Source organism: Ptychodera flava, chromosome 11 (assembly GCF_041260155.1).
Source record: "Ptychodera flava strain L36383 chromosome 11, AS_Pfla_20210202, whole genome shotgun sequence".
NCBI lineage: Eukaryota > Metazoa > Hemichordata > Enteropneusta > Ptychoderidae > Ptychodera > Ptychodera flava.
This window is the reverse complement of record NC_091938.1, coordinates 24,546,909-24,571,515: the sequence shown is the minus strand read 5'-3', so window position 1 is coordinate 24,571,515 and position 24,607 is coordinate 24,546,909. Positions and strand designations below refer to the sequence as shown.

General features: G+C 36.8%; 1 protein-coding gene and 1 pseudogene across 2 annotated transcripts; both read left to right on the top strand.

Annotated features, from left to right (window-relative positions):
* Positions 1-1,824: 1,824 nt before the first annotated feature.
* On the top strand, positions 1,825-24,276 carry LOC139143893 (TNF receptor-associated factor 2-like). Of its 2 annotated transcripts, XM_070714486.1 has the most exons (10): positions 1,825-1,963; positions 16,070-16,184; positions 17,757-17,928; positions 18,577-19,267; positions 19,610-19,688; positions 21,001-21,099; positions 21,930-22,091; positions 22,405-22,476; positions 22,766-22,852; positions 23,261-24,276. In XM_070714486.1, the coding sequence occupies exons 4-10, from the start codon at positions 19,122-19,124 to the stop codon at positions 23,534-23,536; spliced, it is 921 nt and encodes a 306-aa protein (XP_070570587.1). In that variant the 5' UTR covers positions 1,825-1,963; positions 16,070-16,184; positions 17,757-17,928; positions 18,577-19,121; the 3' UTR covers positions 23,537-24,276. The 2 variants fall into 2 exon arrangements, with proteins under 2 accessions (XP_070570587.1, XP_070570588.1); XM_070714487.1 differs by lacking the exon at positions 21,930-22,091 and having other exon boundaries at positions 23,261-24,274.
* On the top strand, positions 23,572-24,273 carry LOC139144433 (TNF receptor-associated factor 2 pseudogene; annotated as a pseudogene).
* Positions 24,277-24,607: the final 331 nt, after the last annotated feature.

Sequence of the window (24,607 nt, the reverse complement as noted above, 5' to 3'; positions counted from 1 at the left end):
ATAATAACCACATGCTATCATTCCGCAACACAAAATACAGAAACAGCACCGAACTGAGCAAGCACATCTGGTCACTGAAAGATGCAAAGACAGAATACAGGATTGACTGGAAAATAATAAAGCAATGCAATCCATACTCCAACGTCACAAAAAAATGCAATCTGTGCCTCCACGAGAAATTCATACTCCTCAGATATCCAGAAATGTGCTCCCTCAACAATAGAAACGAATTAGTATCGACCTGCAGACACAGGAGAAAATTTCTCTTGTGCAGTCACTAATTATTCAACCTTTTGCAACAAACAGGTGCCAACAAAAACAAAACAAAAGAAATCGTTTCCCGCCTAAAGTTTCAGTCGATCACAGCCACCCGATGAGTGTAGGCGGCTCTGCAGCCTATACGAAACAAATTTGTAGTGGAAATGTAATATTTTAGATTATCCTCATCAACTCATTTGTGTATTTAGCTCTACTCTAGTATTGAGCACTCTACTCCAGCTGATCTTGAACTAAACAAGTATATATATATATATATATATATATATATATATATATATATATATATATATATATATATATATATATATATATATTAGAACACATCAAGTATGTTTGGTACCTATTACGCGAGTTTCACGCATACACGCGATCGTCAGATAGGTAGATTTTATTGCGTGCAACTCGAGTAATAGGTACCAAGCATACTTGATGTGTTATCATATTTATTGTAATATTGCTCTGCATCCCTGCATCGAGCACTTTACCCCTCTGAGAAGATACAAACAAGTTTCGGTGTATATGTATGTATGTATGTATGTATGTATGTATGTATGTATGTATGTATGTATGTATGTATGTATGTATGTATGTATGTATGAATCTATGTATCTATGTATCTATGTATCTATGTATGTATGTATGTATGTATGTATGTATGTATGTATGTATGTATGTATGTATGTATGTATGTATGTATGTATATAATGTATTCTACATGTATAAATGAATACCCTATATGCGTATGTATATATGTATGCATACATATGTATGGCGAATGTATACCTTGGAACACATCTTCCCTTGCCAAGTTCTCTTGTTCGGGCAGCTGGGTGGGAAGATGTTTGCGACATTGCTTCCCTCTAAGTTAGGTGCATAATTTCCCCCAAAATCTATCAACAACGGCTTTCCCCTCCCTCTATACACATTTCTCGTACCCTCAGTCAAAAATTTTCTCCCCGCCCACTGAAAAAAATGAATATTGTTCCCTGCCAACAGTAAACATCGGTTTTTCTCCCCGCCCGCTGAAAGTTTTGAACTTTGCCCGCCCGCTGAAAAACTGCGCACGAACACCTTTTTGCACGAACAGCTTAGTTGGCAGCACCTGACGCATACGCTACCGTCCCCCACCTGGCATACTCCTCTAAAATCGATCTATGTTGAGCGCCAACTCGAAAATGACGCAACCAAAAGCATGAAATGATTGAAATGGTGTATCCGAAATGACTGTTACGTTATTTTACTCGCACGCTGAATCACATGTGTAATCCTGGTTTAGTGCCGCTCGGGTGTGCGTACACGCTAACCAATATAGCGCGATATTTGTGTTGCATAAAAACGTGTACTGGATTTATCCATATAAAAACACGTTGTGCGATTTTTGCGTAAGGTAATCGAAATACAGCCAAACACCCCCCCCCCCCTACAGACAAATAGCATTTACCACGCGCATTTGTTGATTATCTACGGCCCTTAAACTAAAGTAAACGCGCAGATGGAGACGAGTCTGCGCAGGTTCACGAATAGTCCACACAAACCCGCTCGCGAATCATAAGCTGTTGATTCACCAAGGCATACGCAGGTCGGAATTCGCCGTACATATGACTTGTCCTCACATTCAAACCTATCAAATAATACTTGGGTCCGTCGCAGTCAGAATATCACTGGTTCAGAAACTCATTTTGAGGTAAGACTTTCTCGTCGGATTTTGTAGTGTGTGCTTACCAAAGGTGTACACGCGAATTTTCGTTGGATAATTCAGTCAAGGCTATTCTGCACTGCACTAGTTACCATCAGCATACTTTTTTTTCACAGTAACCTAGAGGAACTGAAACGATGACGTTATAAATATTCCGGACGTTACCATAGAGTATAAAATAGGTTATGCCTATTGTTAGTTTGACACGCCCCTTTAGCTGTCTGTCGTGCGAGGTTAACACAAAGAGGTCGGCGGTCTTTAGAATTGACGTCACACTGCACTGGTCTGTGATGTGAGGTTACAGTGTAGGTCGTTGCACGTTTAGACAGATCTATTTCGATTCTGATTGTCGGCCAAATAAAAACTGCGTTCCTATGACTTGATTTTAAACATTGGGTAGGTAGATAGGGAACTGTTTTATTTTGCCAGTTCTTTTATATCTTAATCCAGAGTCTTGCAGTTGTTCAAAACGATGTATCGGTGAACAGATCCTTAACACGTTTTCAGATTGAATAGTGTTCTTATATTATCACAACACAAGAATGTACATATGTACTTGAATGCTTTAAACGTGAAGACTCAATACAATGCTTCTACAGAAAACTGAAATATTCATCATTTAGCACAGTCCAGTTTTGAGTTGATGAAATTATCAAACACATTATTAAGTTGTTCTCATCGACTATGCTATTCGTGTGAAACCACTGCTTGTGTTTAAAGTGTAAATCCCTTCTCTACTTGTAGGGGATTTTACAAAATGCTTTACGTCTATGTATAAGTCTCTGTCTCAGCTTACCTCAAATATGAAATTCAGAAATTGACCATAGGATGACTGGATAGATCGAATGTGAAGTTAGCGGCCGATTGACAAACTATGAATTGAGAGGATGTCTTCAGTCGTCGTATCTCAAGGCGATGTCACTGGTACTAGTGTGTGCACAGACGAATTAGGAGTGAATAGTAAAAAAATATATAGTATTATTTATGTAATTATTTAAATCAATAAATCGTAATTATGAAATATTGATATAACTGAACCGAGCCTCGGAGTTAGTATTTCATCCAGGTTGAGCTTCCTTCCATCGGAGCAGCACTCGATAAAACAGTCTGGCTCCCGTTTGCAGTTTATATCTTTGCATACATTAAACATCAGTAAGATGTTGCTAAGCATTCATTGGTTGCACGTTCTGTGAAGTCAGTCTATATGATTTATGCTAATAAGTTAACAGCAGCGGACTCAAGCAGAGATTCGCAGATGTCGCCATGAATAGGGGCTAGCGTCTGAGAAATTGCATTTTCGGACTTTGCACAATATTTTAAGATCAATAGCTTTACAAGGCAACAATTAAGAAGGGCCAAACAAGGCAGATTTGATGGCAAGCTTATCAACCATCAATAATGCAGTGGAGATACAGCAATTTAAATGGCTGAAGCGATAAAATAGACAGTTTTCAAAGCCGTGACGACTGCCTATGTAAGCTGGCCACCTTCCCGTTTTAGCTACTATAGACTATAGTCTATAGAAGCTATTGGGATGGGTATCCGTCCGACATCTGTCGTCAGTCTGTATATGTATGTATGTATGTATGTATGTATGTATGTATGTATGTATGTATGTATGTATGTATGTATGTATGTATGTATGTAGGTAGGTAGGTAGGTAGGTATGTATGTATGTATGTATGTATGTATGTATGTATGTATGTATGTATGTATGTATGTATGTACGTATGTACGTACGTACGTATGTATGTATGTCCGTTTGTGAGGCGTCCGTCCACTCAAATATTTTGAGAACCGCAGTACTTACTGATTTGATATTTGTTGTGTAGGTGATAAATATGATTTTGAGAAACTTCCTTTTTAATTTTTTGATATTGATGAAAATGTGCAAATTAGCGCCAAAAAGGCGGTTTTGGTATAAAATCTTCTTCATAACCGCTGGTCAGACAGCTTTGTTATTTGGTATACAGGTTCCTAGGCTTTATCTTAATGTAATATATTGAAATGATGATGAAATCATCAATTTCGTATTTTTGCAGCTAATTTTGCCATTTTGGTCAGGCCATCCTTTAATGAGCTATCAAAGATATCTACCTACTTCATCAATACATGTGTCACAAAAAGTTATTCTCTACATAACACAGCAGAGCTCTGTTAACTGTTGGGTCGCTTGTTTTTCAAAACAGCTAGTCAGACAGCTTTAATATATGGTTTACAGGTCTCTAGGATGACCTTAGTGAGATAATTTCATCACCATACAGTCAGGAAATACTTAATTTTGTATCCATGTCTATAGTAGCTTCAGGGACTTTGGCCCTATGTTTATATAATTCTAGCATTAGTAATAAACGTCCCGGCCGGCAGGCCGGCCGCCCATGTCATACAAAGTACACGTACAGCGATTTTGAGCAGAAGCTCAACCCAGATGAAATATTAACTCTGTGTTCATAATTACGATTTACTATTTTTAATGATTACATAAAATAATACAATGTTTTAGACTATTTACTTCTAGTTCGCATATGGTTTAAGTTAATATAACGTAACATATGTTGAAGTTATCACTTATTATTTAGCATTTTATCGACAACAGGTACTGAATGGTCATTAGCATGTACGCAAGTAATTTCAGAATAAAGGTTGACTTGTAAAATTGAATTCAGAATAGTAAAATAGCAATAATTTTGGCATGGATTTTAAATCATGAACTATAAAATACAATTTACTTTGAAGTTTTCTATCTTCTGACCAACATTGACACTGGTTTTAGTCTGCTGCACTACCAGCCACGGCCAAGCTACATCGCTAGCGTATTCAGCAGATTGCGTTGCATATTAAATAGGAACTTCACCTATAAAGCCGGATTATCGTAAGTCTATGCAAATGTAAAAGCCACGCTACTGATCGGACGTGCCGTGTTTGGTCCCAGAATCCCATAATTTTGCCATGTTTCAGGCGTTAATTGTCATTGAATCTTGCATATGATATCTGTGAATACATAGCGACTAAACTTGAGTCAAATATAAACTGGAAAAAATGTTCCGTTTTTGTCGGAGAACGCATATGTTTCAAAATGTGTTCCCTGTACGACCATTTGACTGCTCTTTGCATATGTCACGAAAGTGCTGATCATGATTATTCAGAATTATCACACGTTCAAAGCGATGCGGTGAGCATTAAACAACTCCCGCCCAGTGTATATCAGAAATCCCCCTATTGTGCGCCCACAGTCCTGTAACTTCCCGGTTGACGTCGTCGATGTTCATGTGAAATGTGTTCGAATATCCGCTTGTTAATTATCTTTCGTCTCCATTATTGAATTTGCCCATTCGGAATTAGATTGATTATGAACATCGCTAATAACAATGTTGCTTGTTTGTAGCGTGCAACAATGAATAGACTTTCCTGACGTTCTTGCGGGTTTTTCGTCAAATTTCACATGTAATTAAGCATGACGTTAAAACGTTTATGGTCGCAGAGTGTATCCTCATAAAGGATTGAGACAAAAGGAACCGGACGAAGCCGAACGGGGCCACAAATACCTTAAATGGATGACTCTGATACCTGACCGGGGCCAAAGTGGACCAAAAATCCTCACAATCGACTATATCGACCTCTTTTCACTATTTACCAAGAATCGAACATTCCAACTTTTCCCCACACAGAAACTGGGCAGTTTGGATTATTCATACCTATCTTAATCCTACTGTTCGTAATGTTTATGTCGTAAACACATCTATCGCACACTTTAAACACCTTTCCCGGGTTCTTGAACCCGGTTGGTCAAAATTCGCTGTTCTGGCCTTTTTGATCACCCCTCTTAAAATGCTTGGATAGTTGACTTGGAAATCAATTAACATTAAAAGTTTCATTAGCAATTAAGCCCGGAGACATCATGAGACACGAACAATCGCAACAACACCAATTCAAAGAAAAGTCAAATTGGACTCCACGAACAGCAAAATACAAAAACCTGAAAGCTATCTGAAGCTGCTAAACTTGCACTTCTAGAGATACCCTTTCAAACAAGGAAACAAAACATGTTGTGTGCCCAAAGAATCGCGATAAACCAGCTTGCAAACAGTAGACCAATTACCATAAAACCCTTCGACAAGGGTTGGGTTTTGTCTTTGTCAACACAAAAGATTACGTACACGAATGCGAAAGGCAATTACGCAACACTAAGTATTATACACAACTAGCCAGTGACGACACAGAACAAACAGTAAACAAAGTACACGAACTATTAAACAAAATGTACGAGAACAAACACATCGATCATGATACTTGTAAGTATCTTGATCCAGAAAACATAAAATCCGTACCCCGCAGTGGTACTTATTGCCTAAAAATACACAAACCTCGGCAAAATTATAAAAGATTCAACAACATTTACTGAAGTAAAGAAACATAGAACAAACAAACTGAACCACCAAACGGACTCACAACGAGACCCAAACATTAATATACTTGCCTCGCTACTCGAAGAGCAAGACCACTAAAATGCATTAAAATAATTTTTCACAAACACAAACTAAGGAAAGAATCTACACTGCGACTGATGAGAAACCACACTCGGGTTTCGAAACGCAAGCGTCAAAGGGCCACTCTATCAACTCTGTAACACAATAGGTCCGGCTGCGTCTCGCCATAAGCTTTCCCCACACAAACAAAACATTACCGTACACACTGATCCAAACTTCCCTACAAATATCCGAGGCGAAGCAAACATTTTTGTTAACACAAACAATCGGATAAGAATGTAGGAACACATTTTTGAAACGAATCAAACACAAACTCGACACAAAAACATTTTGGATAGTTAGGTGGGGAGCCTCTTTCACACTTTTTACATTCATTGTTCTAGTGTGGGGGGGGGTTGTCAACCTGATGTAATCGCAAATCCTCAGATTTCCATCTGATATAAGTATGTACGTACACAAGAAAGGTAAACTCATGAATTTTAATAGACGGGGTGGCTGAGACCAATTTCAATCAAGATTGGTCTCAGCCACCCCGTCTAAGTCTGTGTGGGGAAAAGTTGTCATGAATCATATTTTTGAAATCGGATAAAAAGAGCACCTCCGCCGTTAGGAGTATGGGCTTTTCTCTTTTTGGTTAGTAAAATACTGGTAGTATCGGAGAAAACGTTACAAAACATAGATCTTACGCGGCTGAAAGAACTCAGCTTGTTCACTATCTTGAATGTGAGTCGGAGGTCTTGTTATTTGTAAGCTGAGTCCCTGTGCTGCGGCATTTTGTAATACTGACGTGTTTTGTAATAACTTACGCAAAATGTAATAAGGGGTATCAGCATTTTGTAATAACTGACGCATTTTGTAATAACGTCTGCAGTATTTTGTAATAAACCAGTCTACGCGTTTTGTAACAAGGGTATCAGCATTTTGTAATAAAAAATTGTCTACGCAAAATGTAACAAGGGTATCAGCATTTTGTAATAATTCGCACTTTGTAATAACAGTTAACGCATTTTGTAATAATTTTAAAAACTTTCCCCAGTTTTAAAGCATGAACAGATATTTTATTGACTTTGGAATGGTATCTACAAATTAGAAAGACTTAATTTTAGATAGCTGTCAATCAGTATTTTACCAACTGATCATCTGAGGCAGGTAACTACTAGATTTTGACTAGTTTATTAATATATATTTGAGAGAATCATTGGTATACACAGTCAGTTGATTTATTAAATAGAGGATAACGACATTCTTTCTGATGTATTGCAGACAACCAGCAATCAACAGGTAGATACACAGATAAAATAAAATATAATAACATAAAATAAATTATTATACATCTGCCTTCGCAAACAATACAATCGAGCTTCCTTAAAAACGGGCACGTAACGGGCATGCAATAACCCCTTTACTTTCATATTTGATGATAAACATTGCGTCATTGAATGGCTCCATGCTGAAACTCCATACTGTACTTTGAAAATAACTTCTGATAAAGGAGAAACAGAAGTAAATGTATTACGACTGTTTGAAGGTGAAAAATATTATGAGGTAATAACGAAAGTTAACCAAGACCGCACTGTACAAATATGGCACGACATCGCTGCTCGGCTCGTACATCGAATGTTGGATGAGCGCTCCATGTAAACAAAGATGGCGCTTACCCTTAACTCGCTCGCAGTTAAGAGGGCGATGCAGAATATTTCTTTAAAGTGTATGGAGTAATGCATCGGAAACGACGGGTGCATATATTCTTGATAAAAAAGGAGATGTATGATAATAATTATTACGAAAATACCGCAAAGTAAGCACTCAGACATTAGTGCAACGCATCGCCCGACGCGCTAACGCGCGCTAATGACTACATGTATGTGTCTTTATACATTCTTTGCGTTACTTTCGTAATAACCTTAACTATACTGAAGTAATCTAACGTAAACAAAACTAAAACTAAACTAAACTAAACTAAACGAAACTAAAATAGTCAGAATAATCTGATGTTTTAGTGATTTGACTTGTTTAGCTACTAAAGCGGTATCTGACCTGTTGAGTATGTATGTATGTATGTATGTATGTATGTATGTATGTATGTATGTATGTATGTATGTATGTATGTATGTATGTATGTATGTATGTATGTATGTATCTATCTATATCTATCTATCTATCTATCTATCTGTCTGTTTGTTTGTCTGTCTATCTATCTTTCTATGGCTGTTATAATTTATGGCAGATATTTGGCAGGTATAACCAGTAGGATAGCGAATCAAATGTAGCTTAATCATAGTATTGCAGGGCAGCTTATCCTAGCTCGTTGGCTAGACAAATTTCACAATTAGGCGATAGCGTAGATTCAAAGGAGGAACACAACAGGAAAGAAATAGATCTGAGAAAACAAAACCATGGCTCAGTAGATATGAATTGTCACCTTTTACATACAAGTCAAAGTGGCTGGTCTGTCGATAGAGCTTTATTTTGTCCTTGTCTATGGGATGATTAAAATAAATTATCATTCAGTATTTTAATTGACTGCTTCACGTCAGTGTTTATCAGTATATTTTGATAAATATCAGATGTCAGCATTGACATATTAACGTGCCCCTCACATCTAATTACCGTAAGTAATCGACAATCAACTTTAGAGAAACACATATCATACGTATAGAAGTTGCTTAGAATACTGCAACCTTTCGTACATTTATTTTCCACTTTAACCCTTTGCACCCTAAGGCCCTGGGGTGGAGTTGACATTTAGAAGTACCATGACATCTGACTTCTTAAATTAACAAAGACTGTCCCCCATATCATTATATTTTTGGAATCACCATAAAATACTTTGTCCCAAAAATATGCAAATTATGGTCACGTGACCTCATTAAGTATTCAAAATGGCCGCCAATATATAAAATATTGTATTTTTTAACAGATTTCTTTATTTTCATGGGAATTCCTCATTAATTCCTCATTTTTCATCACCAAACCTGTTTTCTTTCACGTCAGCATGGACTGAAATGAAATTGTGACAACAATTTTGAAAAAAACACTGATATTTTGTATCATTTTGACCTGCTAAGTGTAATGTAAACAAAGGGTCTGTATAAGTGTTAGGTCTGTCAAAGCATAATGTAACATAACATCCAGCACCTAATATTATGAAATATTTCCCACAGTAAGTATGTATATTTTGAATTACAATGACACATTTGTCCAAAAATATGCTAATACTGGTCGTGTGACCTAATTAGGTATTCAAAAGGGCCGCAAACAATATACATTTATCATTATCTTTACATGTTTTCCAGTTTTCCAGTAAAAGATAATCGATATTTTATCATATCCCAATGTTAAATCACATTTAGTAGTCCCATTACCATGGACTTTGATGTAAACTTTATACATTATGATAAACTTTACACAGATTTGATAAACCTTACGCAGATTTTCTTGTCTTCACTCATAAGTCAAGAATTACACACAGCGCCCTTGAATAGGGGTCAGCAGGTCAAGGTATCCTATTTTATATCTTCAGACTATTGAATTTATCAAACGTTGTCCACAATTACAAGATTTTTTTTGAATTGTAGTATTACAATTGCCCCCAAAATATGCAAATACTGGTCACATGACCTCATTAAATATTCAGAATGGCCACCAGTATTCTAAATTTACAATGATTTTCACATATTGCTTCTCTTTCTGACGACATTCTAAAGAATTTATCACTTCCCATTTCTCAATTATGTCTAAATGTATATTAGATTCTGTTGTCTACAACTGATGGTTCCAGGAAAATGTTTGTAACATCATTTTTATGAACTCAATAAAAGCTTTGTTCAAATCACAGTGTTCACTAACATTACAGTCATTTTGCAAAACTCAGAATTTGATTATTCGAGATTTGCAAACTTCATCTAATATACATGCAAAAACATAAGAATACACAATTTTATTGTAACCAAAAAATAATATTTATTGTTTATCTTTAGTAAAAAAAGTAACACCCTAAAAATCGACCAAAACCCTCAAAATGTCACAAGGGAACCATTTCTGGATAAGGTGGGTTTTGTGGCATGTACATCATTAGTATAATAAAATTAGGTCTTAGATCACAACACTGTCAATGTTGATGATGTCGCTGTCTTTTATCATATTCTGAGCTCTGCATGTCATCTCCAAGCCTTTCTCTTTCCATCCACCAACAGTAACATTGAAGAGAAAAAAATGCAGAACGGTTTGCAGTATATTGTCTTTTCAAAGTACAGTACTGTATGTAAAACCTACTAAAACTTTCTCAGTTTGTTTTCTCAATTATAAATCGCATACAATAAATCTCATTCTGTCTTCAATTGCATTTTGACTATCAACTCAGACCCCCTTATATGGCGTTATTATGATAACCTAGCCTCGGTAGTGAGATATAATATCGATATCATTATATGCTTTTACATTTTTACGTATTCAGAAACCACAAAGCATTTTGAAATACATACAATATCAGCGGATGTTTATAATTATTACAAAATGCGTTAACTTATGTTACAAAACGCGTTTTATTACAAAACGCTGATACCCTTATTACAAATCGCGTAAACAATATTTTATTACAAAATGCTGATACCCTTATTACAAAATGCGTAGACCATTTTATTACAAAATGCTGATACCCTTATTACATTTTGCGTAAGTTGTTACAAAATGCGTCGTATTACAAAATGCCGCAGTACAGTCCCTGAAGGGTTTATATTCTCTAGTCCCTACTTTTTATCTTTATCATACGGGTGGGCTGGATATGTTCGCTGCCGACTAGACTTTGTGTATTTCAGGTAATAGTGTCGATCAAATTATTTCTCGTATGGACGATGTCATCGTGGGTTTCTAATAATGCTATGACCGTCAACACGGAGAAAACTAGAAGTGTGGTCGTTTCTTCTTGCTTCAATTTAAACGTATTACATGTAATAACATGGGCCTCTATTTGTATCAAAATGCGTGAAACAATTATCTCTGATATCTCTTCTCACACCCACTTAAAGAGGAATCAAATGAAACGCCCAAAGGCGTTTAAATTGATTCCACTGTAAGTTGGATGTTCACGATGATAACCTATCTGAGAAACTTTGCGTTAGAATTGGTATCCGTCACAAACTACGTCCATACCATTTGGGTTGTGTAAAATGCACTGTTCCTTTCTTTGATTGATTATCGTTCCACTGTTTGGGGCAGTACTTCAAAGTCAAATCTTCACCATATTTACAAGCTCTAAAAAAGGGTCAGAAGACTAATCCTAAGGGTTGACATGTTGACTTTACACTGGTTGCCGATCGACCTACGCTTTGCCTTATTGGCATTCACATCATTGAATGGCCTTGCACTCCCTTATTTGACTGATGTTTTTCATCGATTTCATCGAACGCCCGTATGTGTAACACAAATAATTAGGCGTGGATCTATATATAAGAAGAACAACAATGTAAACTAAATTATCGTAAATGACTTTACACAGGCAGCGAGACGTGATCATCAGGAAATGTTCGATTGAAAGAAATACTGTACCTTTAGGTAAAGTTTGTGGTGGTTTTGCGATGAAATGAGCGCTCATTTCATCGCAAAACCACCACAAACTTTACCTAAAGGTACAGTATTTCTTTCAATCGAACATTTCCTGATGATCACGTCTCGCGTGTACTTGAGTTAAAGCTGGGTCACGTGCGGCGAAGTCTCGGCTCATCTCACATAATGTGATTTATATTTAGACTTCACCTTCGAATCTTCAAAAACAACTAAAAGAGAGACATGATCCATAACGTGATCAGTTAACATTGGATTTCAATAGAAGTATCATCCGATTTCGCTAACTTCACTGTCGCCTGCCGCGTATGATCAGAATAAGCAGACCAGTGCGGACGCAGATACCTGAGACGCGCAAATCGATTTTCCTTCGTGGTTGGTATTGAAAGCGAAAATTAAAAAAAATCACTAAATCGCGCTACACATTGTAAAGAAATTTCGCCTATAGTTCATCGAGAATTCAACTTATGTTACTTATAACTAGGCGAATTGAAAGATAGATAGTTAGATTTACCAAATCGTACATTACTTAGTGTCTTATTTGTTTACATTGCAGAAAAATCGCGAAGTCAAAATGTTGTCTCGTGCGTTTTGACAAAAAATACAACTCATTCACTCCTGAATTTTCCGGTCATGCTCATTACATTTTTCTTCTCCAAGTTTGATTTTGTTATGTTTTTTTTCAGTTGCTCAGACATCAAACTTAAATGCTGTGTCCTCAGTTTTAGTGATAAGGCCGTGAGACGGAAATGTATAGCACCGGCGGGTACAGGTAGTCTTTGAAAATCCCTGAAACAACAGCAAAAGAGCGTGCGTGAAGGTTGCCCTCTAGCGACGATGCTCATTGTAGCGTTCTCAAAGAATCTCATCCTGAACTTTTTGCGCTGGAGAAAGTATCTCCCGTATAAAAGTTACAACACAGATAGGTTTCATGTAAAAGTGTCGAAAAGCTTTGTCGATAAAATTTGTAACAGGCCTGCTTAAAATCTCTAACACTTGCTCAACTTCATATTGCCGTAGGCAAATCGTTGCAGAGGTGGTTACTCTAAAAGACTGCTTTAATAATTCGGTTCTAGCAATGAAACTTGCAGAGCTTTATTACTAACATATGTTAAATATCTTTGTGGATCGTACTTAGTTATCATATCAAGGATGTATGGAGGAGACAGACCACAAATAGCCTTGTGAACAGACACTACCAGGTTGTATTTATAGCGATAGGATAGCAGATACCATTGTAGAAGTGTGAATATTTCAATGGATAAGGTACAATGTCACAATTCAAAATCAGTCGCATGTTGTTGCCATCTTTAAAAGACAGTTCAAGCGATCCATATTATTTTGACTACAACAAACCCGAACACCGAGACCATAATGAAAAAATGGTAAAATGAAACTGTTATAAACTGACGCCTTGCTGAAACAGGTAAAAATGCTTAAATTCTGGCAAGAAGAAACAGATTACTCTTTATTTTTTCACAATACTATCAATATGTGATGTCCATGATAAAGGACTCTGAATCTTCCACACTACGCAGCTTTTCGCTTTCTACATTGTCAATATCATTGTCACCATCTTATGATGGAATTTTGAGTTAATTTTCAATCAAAATTCATAAAATTGTAGCAAATCTAGATTGTAGCAATCATTAATGTTTTTAATGGCAATAAATCATTGTTGTAATGACATATCAAAAAGGAATTTTAATGTTTCAGTCTTGTCACGCATCACGCTCGCTAGCCGTCACTTCATGTACGGTGTTGATCTGAAAGAATAAGTTCACTCAATGATTAATGATTAATGATCAGTCATCAAGTCCTCAGTCAATTGTTAGGTCACATTAATGTGAGTATTTTATAAAGAATGGCACTCTTTGAAAATTATCTCTTCAATGGATATACATGCATGATATATTAACAGATATCAGTAGCAGATATTGTTATATAAAACAAAGGATTTTTCTCTATCTCAAAACATCCTTCCATATCAGCTGTTCTGTGGAATCTTCCGACTTAATATCAGCATGCTCTCATTTGTTTCTGATAGGATTTCATCTCACAAACTTAATGCACATCTGAACTCCCAATAGACTCCCTATACTTGAAATGAACTTCAGCCTACTTAGTATACAGCATCGCCCTCTAGACTATCATATTCTCTAATGTGTACAGGTGAGGCTAAAGTGAATAGTCATTGTTATGGCTAAAGATACAGGTCATAGGAAGGGGACTTTGTTTTTTTAATGGTACTACGTCACATTGTAGATACTCAGAGAAGAATCAATTGATTTACTTTCACAAAATCTGTGTCAAGTGTGTCATCCACTGCTATTGTAAAAAGTGCTCGTTTCATGTTGAAAACACGAGTCCCATTGGATTCAGAGACGTATTGGAAGCCATCGATGCTGGTTTATTAAGTAAACTGTGGCTTTTTGTGAAATAATCCGTCTCCAAACTCAGCGATACGTGCGTATAGCGGCTATTCCATTTCCCAACTTCCTAGATTTCTAATGCATACAAAAGCGGCGTATATCGAACCGCAAGTGACTGTGGCTCGAGGATAACTTGTATGTAATTGTTTTTGAAATACTGCAACGGTTATAACTATTCTGCATAACTATACATTTAAAATAAGTAAGCGACAGAAGATTGTCAACTGAATGCTTCCCTAACAAATAACTGGATTAAACTGCCGTAATATTAAATGAAAATATTGTGAACGAAGTTGTCATCTATGATATCGCCTGGAAAGTTAATGTACTTCCGGTTTTCAGGTGTCTGCATTTCAAACACTATTGTACTGTCAAATGACCTCCTCCAGAAGCTATATTCACAAAATCTATTCCTTGACATAAAATTGTACGAAAATTACTAAAATTGTTCAAGATAAGGCCATGAGACGGAAATGCTAACTTCAGAAAGCAGGTCATACTACTAACAACTTTCTCCCGATAATGCAATCAACTGTCGTTAGCAATGTCAATTTTCTTTGGTCAAATTTTAATTATTTAAGGGAGAAACACTGCATGAACGGTCACTTTTGATTAGGCCTAAAATAAATTGTGCTGTTCCGATAACATGGTTTTCAAAAATAGGGTAGGTAAGTTGGTAGGTCGGCAGGGATTTTTTTTCCAAAATATTTTTTTAATTATGCTTAGCAACAATGGAAGAATCCTATATGGCTCAAGACCACTAATTCACCTCCGGCGCGGGTTCGTTACCCACGAAGATAGTTCGGAAGAAAAATAGTGCAGACCTTGAAGTTTTGATACCTGCATGGATGCTTGTTTAGTTTGAACTTTAATGTCAAGTATTTTTGTAAAGATATTTTTCTGCCTGAATCAAAATGCAGACTGTTGTGAATAATGGCTGAAGCATTCGGTGGTAATATGAGGAGTTCTAGGGCCCATAGAAATCATAACAATAAGCCTGAATTTTGTCAAAAACACCACTGAGGGCGCTATTTTCATCGCTATCTCAAAATTTCCGTGGACTTGCCCACACGAAAATTCATCAGTAGTCAAGCTGACATTGACCTAACACCTGTTAAGAGGATTCGTGCCGCTGAATGTTTTAAAATAGGAAAATTGAGCTCAACGCCACTGTGGTGGCCTATGGGAAATTAATTAGTGGTCTTGAGCCACATTTGCGTCCGCACCGGACGTTCGAATCTTGCACTTAGACGAATGGAACGTTGGCTGATAGCAACGCGCATAGTAACCAGAGTGAAGCTAGTTCAGAAATGCACGCGCTTGCCCAAATTTGGACAAAGTGTGCCATGGCGTGATACAGCAAACTAATGCACAAATGTGAGGGCATTTGTTCTCATACCGTTATACGCATGAATGTGTTGTTCCATTGGCTTTGGTGACGCCATGGTCACAATATTTGGCACTTGTATGACTGTACAGCAGCACAAATATTGCTAATTTCTTCATTGAACAACATTCAACAATGAATGTACGTAACCACGTTATATTTTCGAAGGTAGAATTGGTCAATAGTTAGTATTACTGTTGCTTAAAATCTTTTGTTTGTTTCCTAGGCGTCAACACTCAACAGCCACATTATTTGTCGCGATGTCTTCACTTTAAAGACGTACATTTTTACGATACACTATGTCTCAAAGGGAATGCACTTCAGCTTGGCATTTTGTAAATGTAAGTATCTACATTTTATGGCAAGTGCAGCGACACAGGCTGCTCGGCAAAGCGAGCACTTTAGATGACGTGTGTGCAACGTATTTGGAATGGAATGGGATCTCCATACCTACGAGTATGAAGAGAGAGAGAGAGAGAGAGAGAGAGAGAGAGAGAGAGAGAGAGAGAGAGAGAGCTTCCTATCTTTAAATGGAAGAGGCCATTCTTTGACTGTTTTGTCACGGATTGCGTGAAATAATAAAGATGATATCTACCTCAATCCCACTCGACAATGGGTTTTGCTGACTAGGGAATCTCTCTGATCCAAAGATAGTTGGAATTTGGTTCATAAATATACTACTTTTATAGAGCACCATGCTGTGCGCCATCATTTTGGAAAAAGCCAACAATCGCGAGAATTAAATAGATTGATGCAATATGAACAGATAACTAAAGTGGTAATTCAAAATCTAGTTGCTTATTTGCACAATCAATGATTTTAGAAAAAAAAAACAGATATACAATGCACGGTTGCCCAGAATTGGATGATATTTGCTACAAATGTTGATCACACAAGAATTATCAGCTATGAAAGTATACAGGTGTTACATGCAAATAATTGCTAATTTACATGTTTGACGAAACTTCCTATGTACATGGAAGATAATATGATACGATATTATTGAAAATCATGAAGCATTTTTATTTAAGCCAATTCCTAATTTGCATATTTTATTGAACATTATAATAAGGGATATTTACTTGGATTAACCCGATCAAAGTTGGCGAATCATGCTTTGTACATCGATAATACCAGGTTAAAACAATAATGAAAGTCATTTAGCATTTTCACTTCAGCTTATGACTAATTTGCATATCGAAATGACTTTTCCGGCTAGGGATATTCATCTGGATTGGCATAATCAGAGATGACGAAACTTGCCATGTATATTTGACATACAATGATATAACAATCGTGAAAGTTATTTTAGCAGTTTCAGACAAACTTAATACTAATTTGCATATTTAACGAACTTTCCTTTAAGGGATATATATGTGGATTGCCATAACCGAAGTTGATAAAACTTGCGGCAATGAACATTAAAGATACTGAGTTAAAAGATTATTGAAAGTCGTTTAGCATTTTGTTCTTCAGCTAATTACTAATTTGCATACTATGATATAATATTACCAAAAGTCAGTTTTGATTTTGTAAATATCTTATTACAAATTTGCTTCTTTAACAAACTTCTCTATTGACTTCCTCAAAGTCAATAAAACCTGCTATGTACTTTGAAGACATTTGACAAGTTACTAATTTGCATATTCAACTAACTTTTCCCAATAGGGATATAAGACTGGAGGGACTTTTAAAAAGTTTATGAACTTGGATGATTTTTGAGGACAGGATATCGATATGATATGTTTGTTGACCAACGCCTGTATCGTCACTGCTAGTTTTGTCCGGTCAATACAGATGGTTCGTCTTTGATAACTTGAATGTCAGTCAGCGACATACGAGGTTGAATTGGTGGCTAAACTACCTGCTTAATAATCGTATAAGATTGACACGCAACAATGTTTCCATTTCAGGTTTAGCCAAAAGTACAAGCATGGCGCCAGAGCGGAATTACGTTATAGCATTCTTGCATAGAATCTTTCCAGTCTTCACTTTTTTTATCTCGTTGATGCAAGGTGAATGTGAAAGCAAACCTAAAAAGCACGATTGTAACCCAACGGAAGACAAAAAACCAAAAATTGACAGGTATGACTCTACGGAATTCTAGACAATTATAAGTATTAGTAGAAACATTGAACATATCAGCTTGTTTTGTTGGTGTACATTTTCTCAATATGTAATCAAAAAGGCAAAGTCACAAAACCAGGCAATTGTATCTCTAGTGTAACGTACAATTTAGTAAATATTCTTTAATGTAGTGATATTTTACTTTGAAGAGGAAACGAGTCCATACTTAAGAGTAAATTGAAATTTTCGCGTACAACAGGCCCTTACAGGAATAATTTATCTATACTCAAGCCTTATCTCAGTTAGCCTGTTAGGTGGCGATATTTTGTCAATGTTTCCGAAGCATTGACGCATAATAAATGTTAGTGACAAACATAAGTTTCACAACGAAAAACAAAATGAATCTCGGTATTTAATTCATAAGCTTGACAAGTTGTTCGCCCCTCGATCATGTTTAAGTCATCTGCAATATCAAAGGATAGCTTTTCCCGCTAATAGTCCTCTTGTGATTGTATTGAATTTGTAAAATTCATGACACAACAACGAGACATACCCAAGTGCAAAACACTGTATTTCAATGTCATCAGTTTTTCACTTGTCTTATTTGACGTACGGATAACATGAATGTCAGCTTCTACTAATGTTTCATTTTTGTTTTCTTTGCAGCTGTTTGATATCGCAAAACGAATCCATGTGTCAGATCCTTCAAACGATCATTGAAGATACATCCAAGAAGCAAATTAATTGCGTTCGAGAGGGCCCCGACGATTACAAAAAGTTAAAGATACAAATTTATCGGCTGTACTCCAGCCTTAAGGAATTCATTTAGTCACACACTTTACAAGTAGTGCTCTAGACAAAATTGTATAAAAATTAAGCTCTTAATTCCGAGTATACGCTTTATTACTTCAATATTTTATATTTACTCGTCTAATTGAGTGTTCTTTATCGACATTGATATTGGCACGATATTGACAAAGTAACGAATCGTTTAACTTACCTTTTATGGGACATAACTTAAGTTTTACAGCCTGACATGTAAGCCTGAAAAAGAAAGTTTAAAACCCCGACAAACAAACTAGTTTGCTACTCAATAACAAACGGAAAACAATTGAGGTGGAACTGCAAAACGAAAACAATAACAATGATTAATATTTGACGAAAGAATTCTAAAAAGCGAATAAGACACTTATTTGATAATTTTGAACATAATGGCGGGCTATTCTATTAAAATTGTGGAAGAAAAGGACCGAATTGAGAAATACACATGTGGATATTGTAAACTGTTATTAAAGGAACCTCATCAGAACAAATGTGGCCATCTTTTCTGCAAACTCTGTGTGGACGCTCTAACACGGTAATTAAAACCCGTTTTCTGTATAAAAACATCTATGCATGTTTCTCCATCACTTTATAAAATATATATATAATATAAATAAAATGGGACATAAGCATATAATTATTCTATCATTTTACGCGTAAGCTCAAGTTTTACGAAATATATTTTAAAATTATGGTCAGGTAGAAAATGGAGACGATTTTTCACGATGGCGTTTAATCAATGCACGGATTTCATCCAATACCCAACAAGTCATTTCCTATAGAATGGCGAAAGAATTTGTCCGGTCTGTTACCTTTTACATATTCACGATACGACTCTTCCGTTTTCTGATGTCTTTCATTTAACTATCTTTTTCAGAGCCACTGAACCACGCAACTGTCCTACATGCACTGCAGAGGGAGATCCTGAATTGAACAGCATTATTAGAGCAGACACGGTAAATGTCTATGTATATGTCTGAAAATATATGTTTATGCCACCCTTCACAAAAGCAAAACATTGCGATACATTCGAAGATTCGGCAACTTTACACAAGAAAGTTACAGTTATTAGTGAAAAACTACAGACCCAAGCGTAGAAATTCATACACAATCAGTTAATCGATACAGCTCATAATAATGAATATTGAGCGACTGATAAAGAAACTAATGACGTGTTCTGGCAACGTCAGGCTAATCGGTACAAGCTGAACAGACACTTTAGTAGACAGCAAAATGTGACTAATGCGCGAAGTCGCTTTCCCCTTATGAAAGCATATTCATTTTTTTTCGTATTTTACACTTATTCCAGATCACAATTCCGCCATTTTGACGGAATCGAGATATAAAGCCTGACACGGCATACAGCAACATATATTAGGATGCTAAACATTTCTATCACTTTCCCCAAAGAAGTGAGAATTAAATCACTAATTGCAAACTCCTGAACGATTTAAAGTTGTATTAATAAATGTTTTTCTAAGATAAACTTAACAGTATAACAGAGGTCAGCTTCTTTTAAAGTTACTGGATAATAATATCAGAACAGTCGGACCACCGAATTTAAACGTTGCTTACCCTCCATGAAAACAGCTGGCCTCTGACCACCGTCTTACCGTAAATTTAGCTCGCTTTACCAGTGTCAAATATAGTGGCGATGAACGCTACTGAACTATAATTAGCTGTTAAGTACCCTTGTGCACTGTACTGTACTGTACTGTACTGTACTGTACTGTACTGTACTGTACTGTACTGTACTGTACTGTACTGTACTGTACTGTACCACATAGCACTGCACTGCACTGCACTGCACTGCACTGCACTGTACTGTACTGTACTGTACTGTATTGTACTGTACTGTACCACACAGCACAGCGCCGCACCGCACTGAACCGCACTTTACTGTACTGTGCTGTGCTGTGCTGTACTGTACTGTCACTCCACTCCACTGCACTGCATTGCACCGCACGGAAGGTTCTCTATAGCACTGAATGCCCGGATTGTTGTTTGGTTAAATGAATAGAGTTCCGGTTGCAAAGCTTAAGGTTTCTCGTATATACGAAACATATTGTCATTGTTTTCATATCCGTGCTGCTTGAAGGCAAAGCTAAAGCTATTTTGTGATCGTGTCTTAGACATATGGGGATTCAGCTACTAGTGAAATTACAGCTGAAAAATAGAAATTGTGAAATTCTATTCACATTATATCCACGCAGCTATTTTGTTACACGTACTTTTTGTACGTAATGTTTTTACTTTATATCTCTTCAGTGCTTTAGAGACAATGCCTTGAGAAAGGAGATGAAACGATTAAATACTAAATGCCATAACCAGGGATGTGTATGGAGGGGACCGTTCGGCGAATATGAGGTACGTTTTTCACTGTGCAGTTAATCAATCCGTATAATTGTGTTTCTATTCACACGGATATTATTGGTGTATAGTTTTTGTTTATTTTACCACAAGAAAATCGCGAAGGATGACGTCTTTTTATGCTAAAAGCACATTAGTACTGCGTATTTTGCTTCAAGCATAATAAAATCTATAACATTTGAGTTTACAAATTCTTTCAAAAAAGGATTCACTCGCTGACTATATCACAGAAACAGAGACCTCCTTCTTTTGAACTATTCACTGAAATGTCTGAACAGGACTGAAAATACAAAGAGCAAAATGGTAGAAAGGTAGATAGCTGCTTCCATTGTATATCTTGAAAAGTTTTAGTTTTCGTAGATTAAAGGTGTATTTCGATAAAACATAAAATAGAATGTCGCTAAGTGAGTGAATGTCTGTCTGTCTGTCTGTCTGTCTGTCTGTCTGTCTGTCTGCTTGCGTGCGTGCTTGCGTGCACGCAGGCAGGCAGGCAGGTAGGTAGGTAGGTAGGTAGGTAGGTAGGTAGGTAGGTAGGTAGGTATAAGGTTTGTAGGTAGGTAGGTAGTAAGGTACGGACGGACGGAAAGACGAGCGGATTGATGGATGCATGTATATATGAATTCTCAAGTATATGTATTTTAACTTAAACAGTCAACGTGGTAAGTGTACTGTCGGGTCTGCCAGTTTGTATTTGCATAAATTGCCCTAAATTGTGCCGTTTTTTTGTACTTGAAAGGTATTTCTATAATGTGTAGGAGAACTACGATACACAGATCTTGTCAAAATTTTCGCACTGACTTTCATCTCTGTCAATGTCAATAATTTAGGAGCATGAGCCGATCTGCAAATTTGGCCTCATTTCGTGCCCAAATGACTGTGGACGCCAAATAAAACGCGGCGACTCCAATAAACACGCTGAAAAGGAATGTACTTTAAGACTTATCAGGTGCAGAGACTGTGGAAGTAATTTACAGTTCAAGAACCTTAAGGTGATTTACCTTCTACATGTTTTACTTTTAATTTAGATTCAAAACATAATCATTGATTTTGTGTCATAGAAAAGGATAAAACATCGTAACTATTATTCAAAGACTTTGACAGTATCAATGGTAGTAACGTGAGGGCTTCTTCTCATTCAGAAAAGCACTCTGATCAGATCGATGAACTTTTATCTGTATTTCCTTCCTATAGCTTCCTAATTATGGCCAACATCTTTCCACTTCAAAGTTTGGTCACAGTGCAAACCTCTCCGTTATATCAGTGATGTATGTATGATTTATGCTATATTATTATTCCTTTCAGAGGCACATTGTGAAATGTCCGGATCGCGAAATCAACTGTGAATTTTGCGGGCTGAAAATTCTTCGCAAACAGGTATCGTTGTCGGACCTCGTTGTTTTTAAAAAGACTTTCGCATTTTCAGTTTCATGATGAGATTATAGCTTTTTGCTGATTTTTTAAATACGTTTCCTAAAACACAGCCGAATTATTTTTTCTATTTCGTCCAAATGTACCATTCATGATGGCCTTTTCAAATAAGAAATTGGTACTTTATTTATTCTCGAAAAATGTCATAGACTAATCTGTTTCATTTGTGCTTTAAATTTTTTTCTCCCATTTTAACTACGAAAATTCGAAATTACCTTTCTTCTGTTATTCCTAGATTGCTGACCACATCGATGTGAATACAGGAAATTGTCCAAAGAAGCTGCAATACTGCAAGTACCGTGAAATTGGATGTGAAAAGATGGTAAGACGCACAGCTACGTTAAATGAAATATAAACAAAAGGAGATTCAACTTCCACAACAGTACTGCGTAAAAATACTTCAACGAATGCTAGTATTCTAAACGCGTCAGCTTATCGGCCTCCATTTTAAATCATGCAATCGCTGTCGATGCGAGGCAAGAAAGGCAAGACAAACGCAAAAAATAGATCCTTTGCATATGTTAAGATGACATCGCTACTGTATTCAGATATTTGCATTCTGACACTGAAATTTGATGATGATTTTTAAGAAGCAGGTTATCGTAGATTGCAAGGCAGGAGAAGTATTAACAGGGAGAAAGATGCAAATACAGACATGTTAAGGACTGTTAGCTACAAAACATTAAAGCCCACGAGCACGCTATTCAATGATTGAATTATTCCATCACAGGTAGAGTTTGGAAAGGAGCAAGATCACAGTGCTAAATATCTTGAAAAACACCTTGGCATGGTCTATGGACAAGTAGCCACACTACTCAACATCCGATCACAGGCGAACGAGAATGCAACAAAGACACAGCAACTTAACAACACGGTTCAGAAGCATGAGGATGTTATAGTCAACTTAAGGCGTTCGTTGGAGCAAATACAAAACGACTTAGAAGCTATGCCCCGCTTAGCAAAATCAGAAGCCTCAACAAGCAGTTTGAAGATTTCAAAACCGTGATTGATAAATTGACGAAATCCAACAAAGAGTCAGAAATGAAAACCAGCAAACTTGAGGGCAAAGTCGCAACCTTCGCAAGCACTGTCGGTATACTCAATGAAGACGTTGAAAAATGTTCTGATATGGTTCAAACGATCGCAGAAGATGATAAGAATTTCAAGGGGAGACTTACGTCAGTCGAGAAGAAAGCCAAGGCCCAAGACAGAATCATCGCGTTGAAAGATGTCATCCTGGCTGAGCAAGATCTCAGAATACAGTCTCTCGAGATGGCAAGCTATGACGGGATTCTCACATGGAAGATCACAGACTTTGGTCGCAAAAGACGAGATGCTATATCTGGGCGTACCTTGTCGCTGTACTCTCCGTATTTCTTCACAAGTCGATTTGGATATAAAATGTGCGCCAGAATTTACCTAAACGGCGATGGTATGGGCAAGGGTAACCACGTGTCGTTATTCTTCGTGGTTATGAAGGGCGAGTTTGACGCCATCTTGAAGTGGCCATTCCGCCAGAAGGTGACATTTATGTGGATTGACCAGAACAACCGTGAGCACATGATCGATGCGTTCAGACCGGACCCTAAATCTTCATCATTCAAACGGCCGACTGGTGATATGAATATCGCGTCTGGATGTCCGCTCTTTATGCCTCTTAGTATGTTGGAAAGCAGTCAGCATGCCTATGTAAAAGATAATACAGCTTTCCTTCGCGTAATTGTTGACACACATGACTTGTAAAACGTTTTTAAGGGGCCATGATTTAGATATCACAGTTGGCTTAAAAACGGATTTTGTCAACAAAATGGCCTTGAATTACATGTGCGAAGCACGAATGTTGACGACATGTAATTCATTTATTCCACTTGTGCATACATAAATGGTTTTGTGAATTTTGAATTACTTACGGTGTAATTAGATATCAGTCCCTAATATTTTTCTTCGTTCAGCGAATTTGGGTAAAATATTAATGACGTAATGAACGTTTCACCACCAGCCGAAGACGAGTTGTTTCACAGTTGGACCATAGATGTAATCTTTTTACGTCCAATGTAGGACACGACACGAAGTCGAG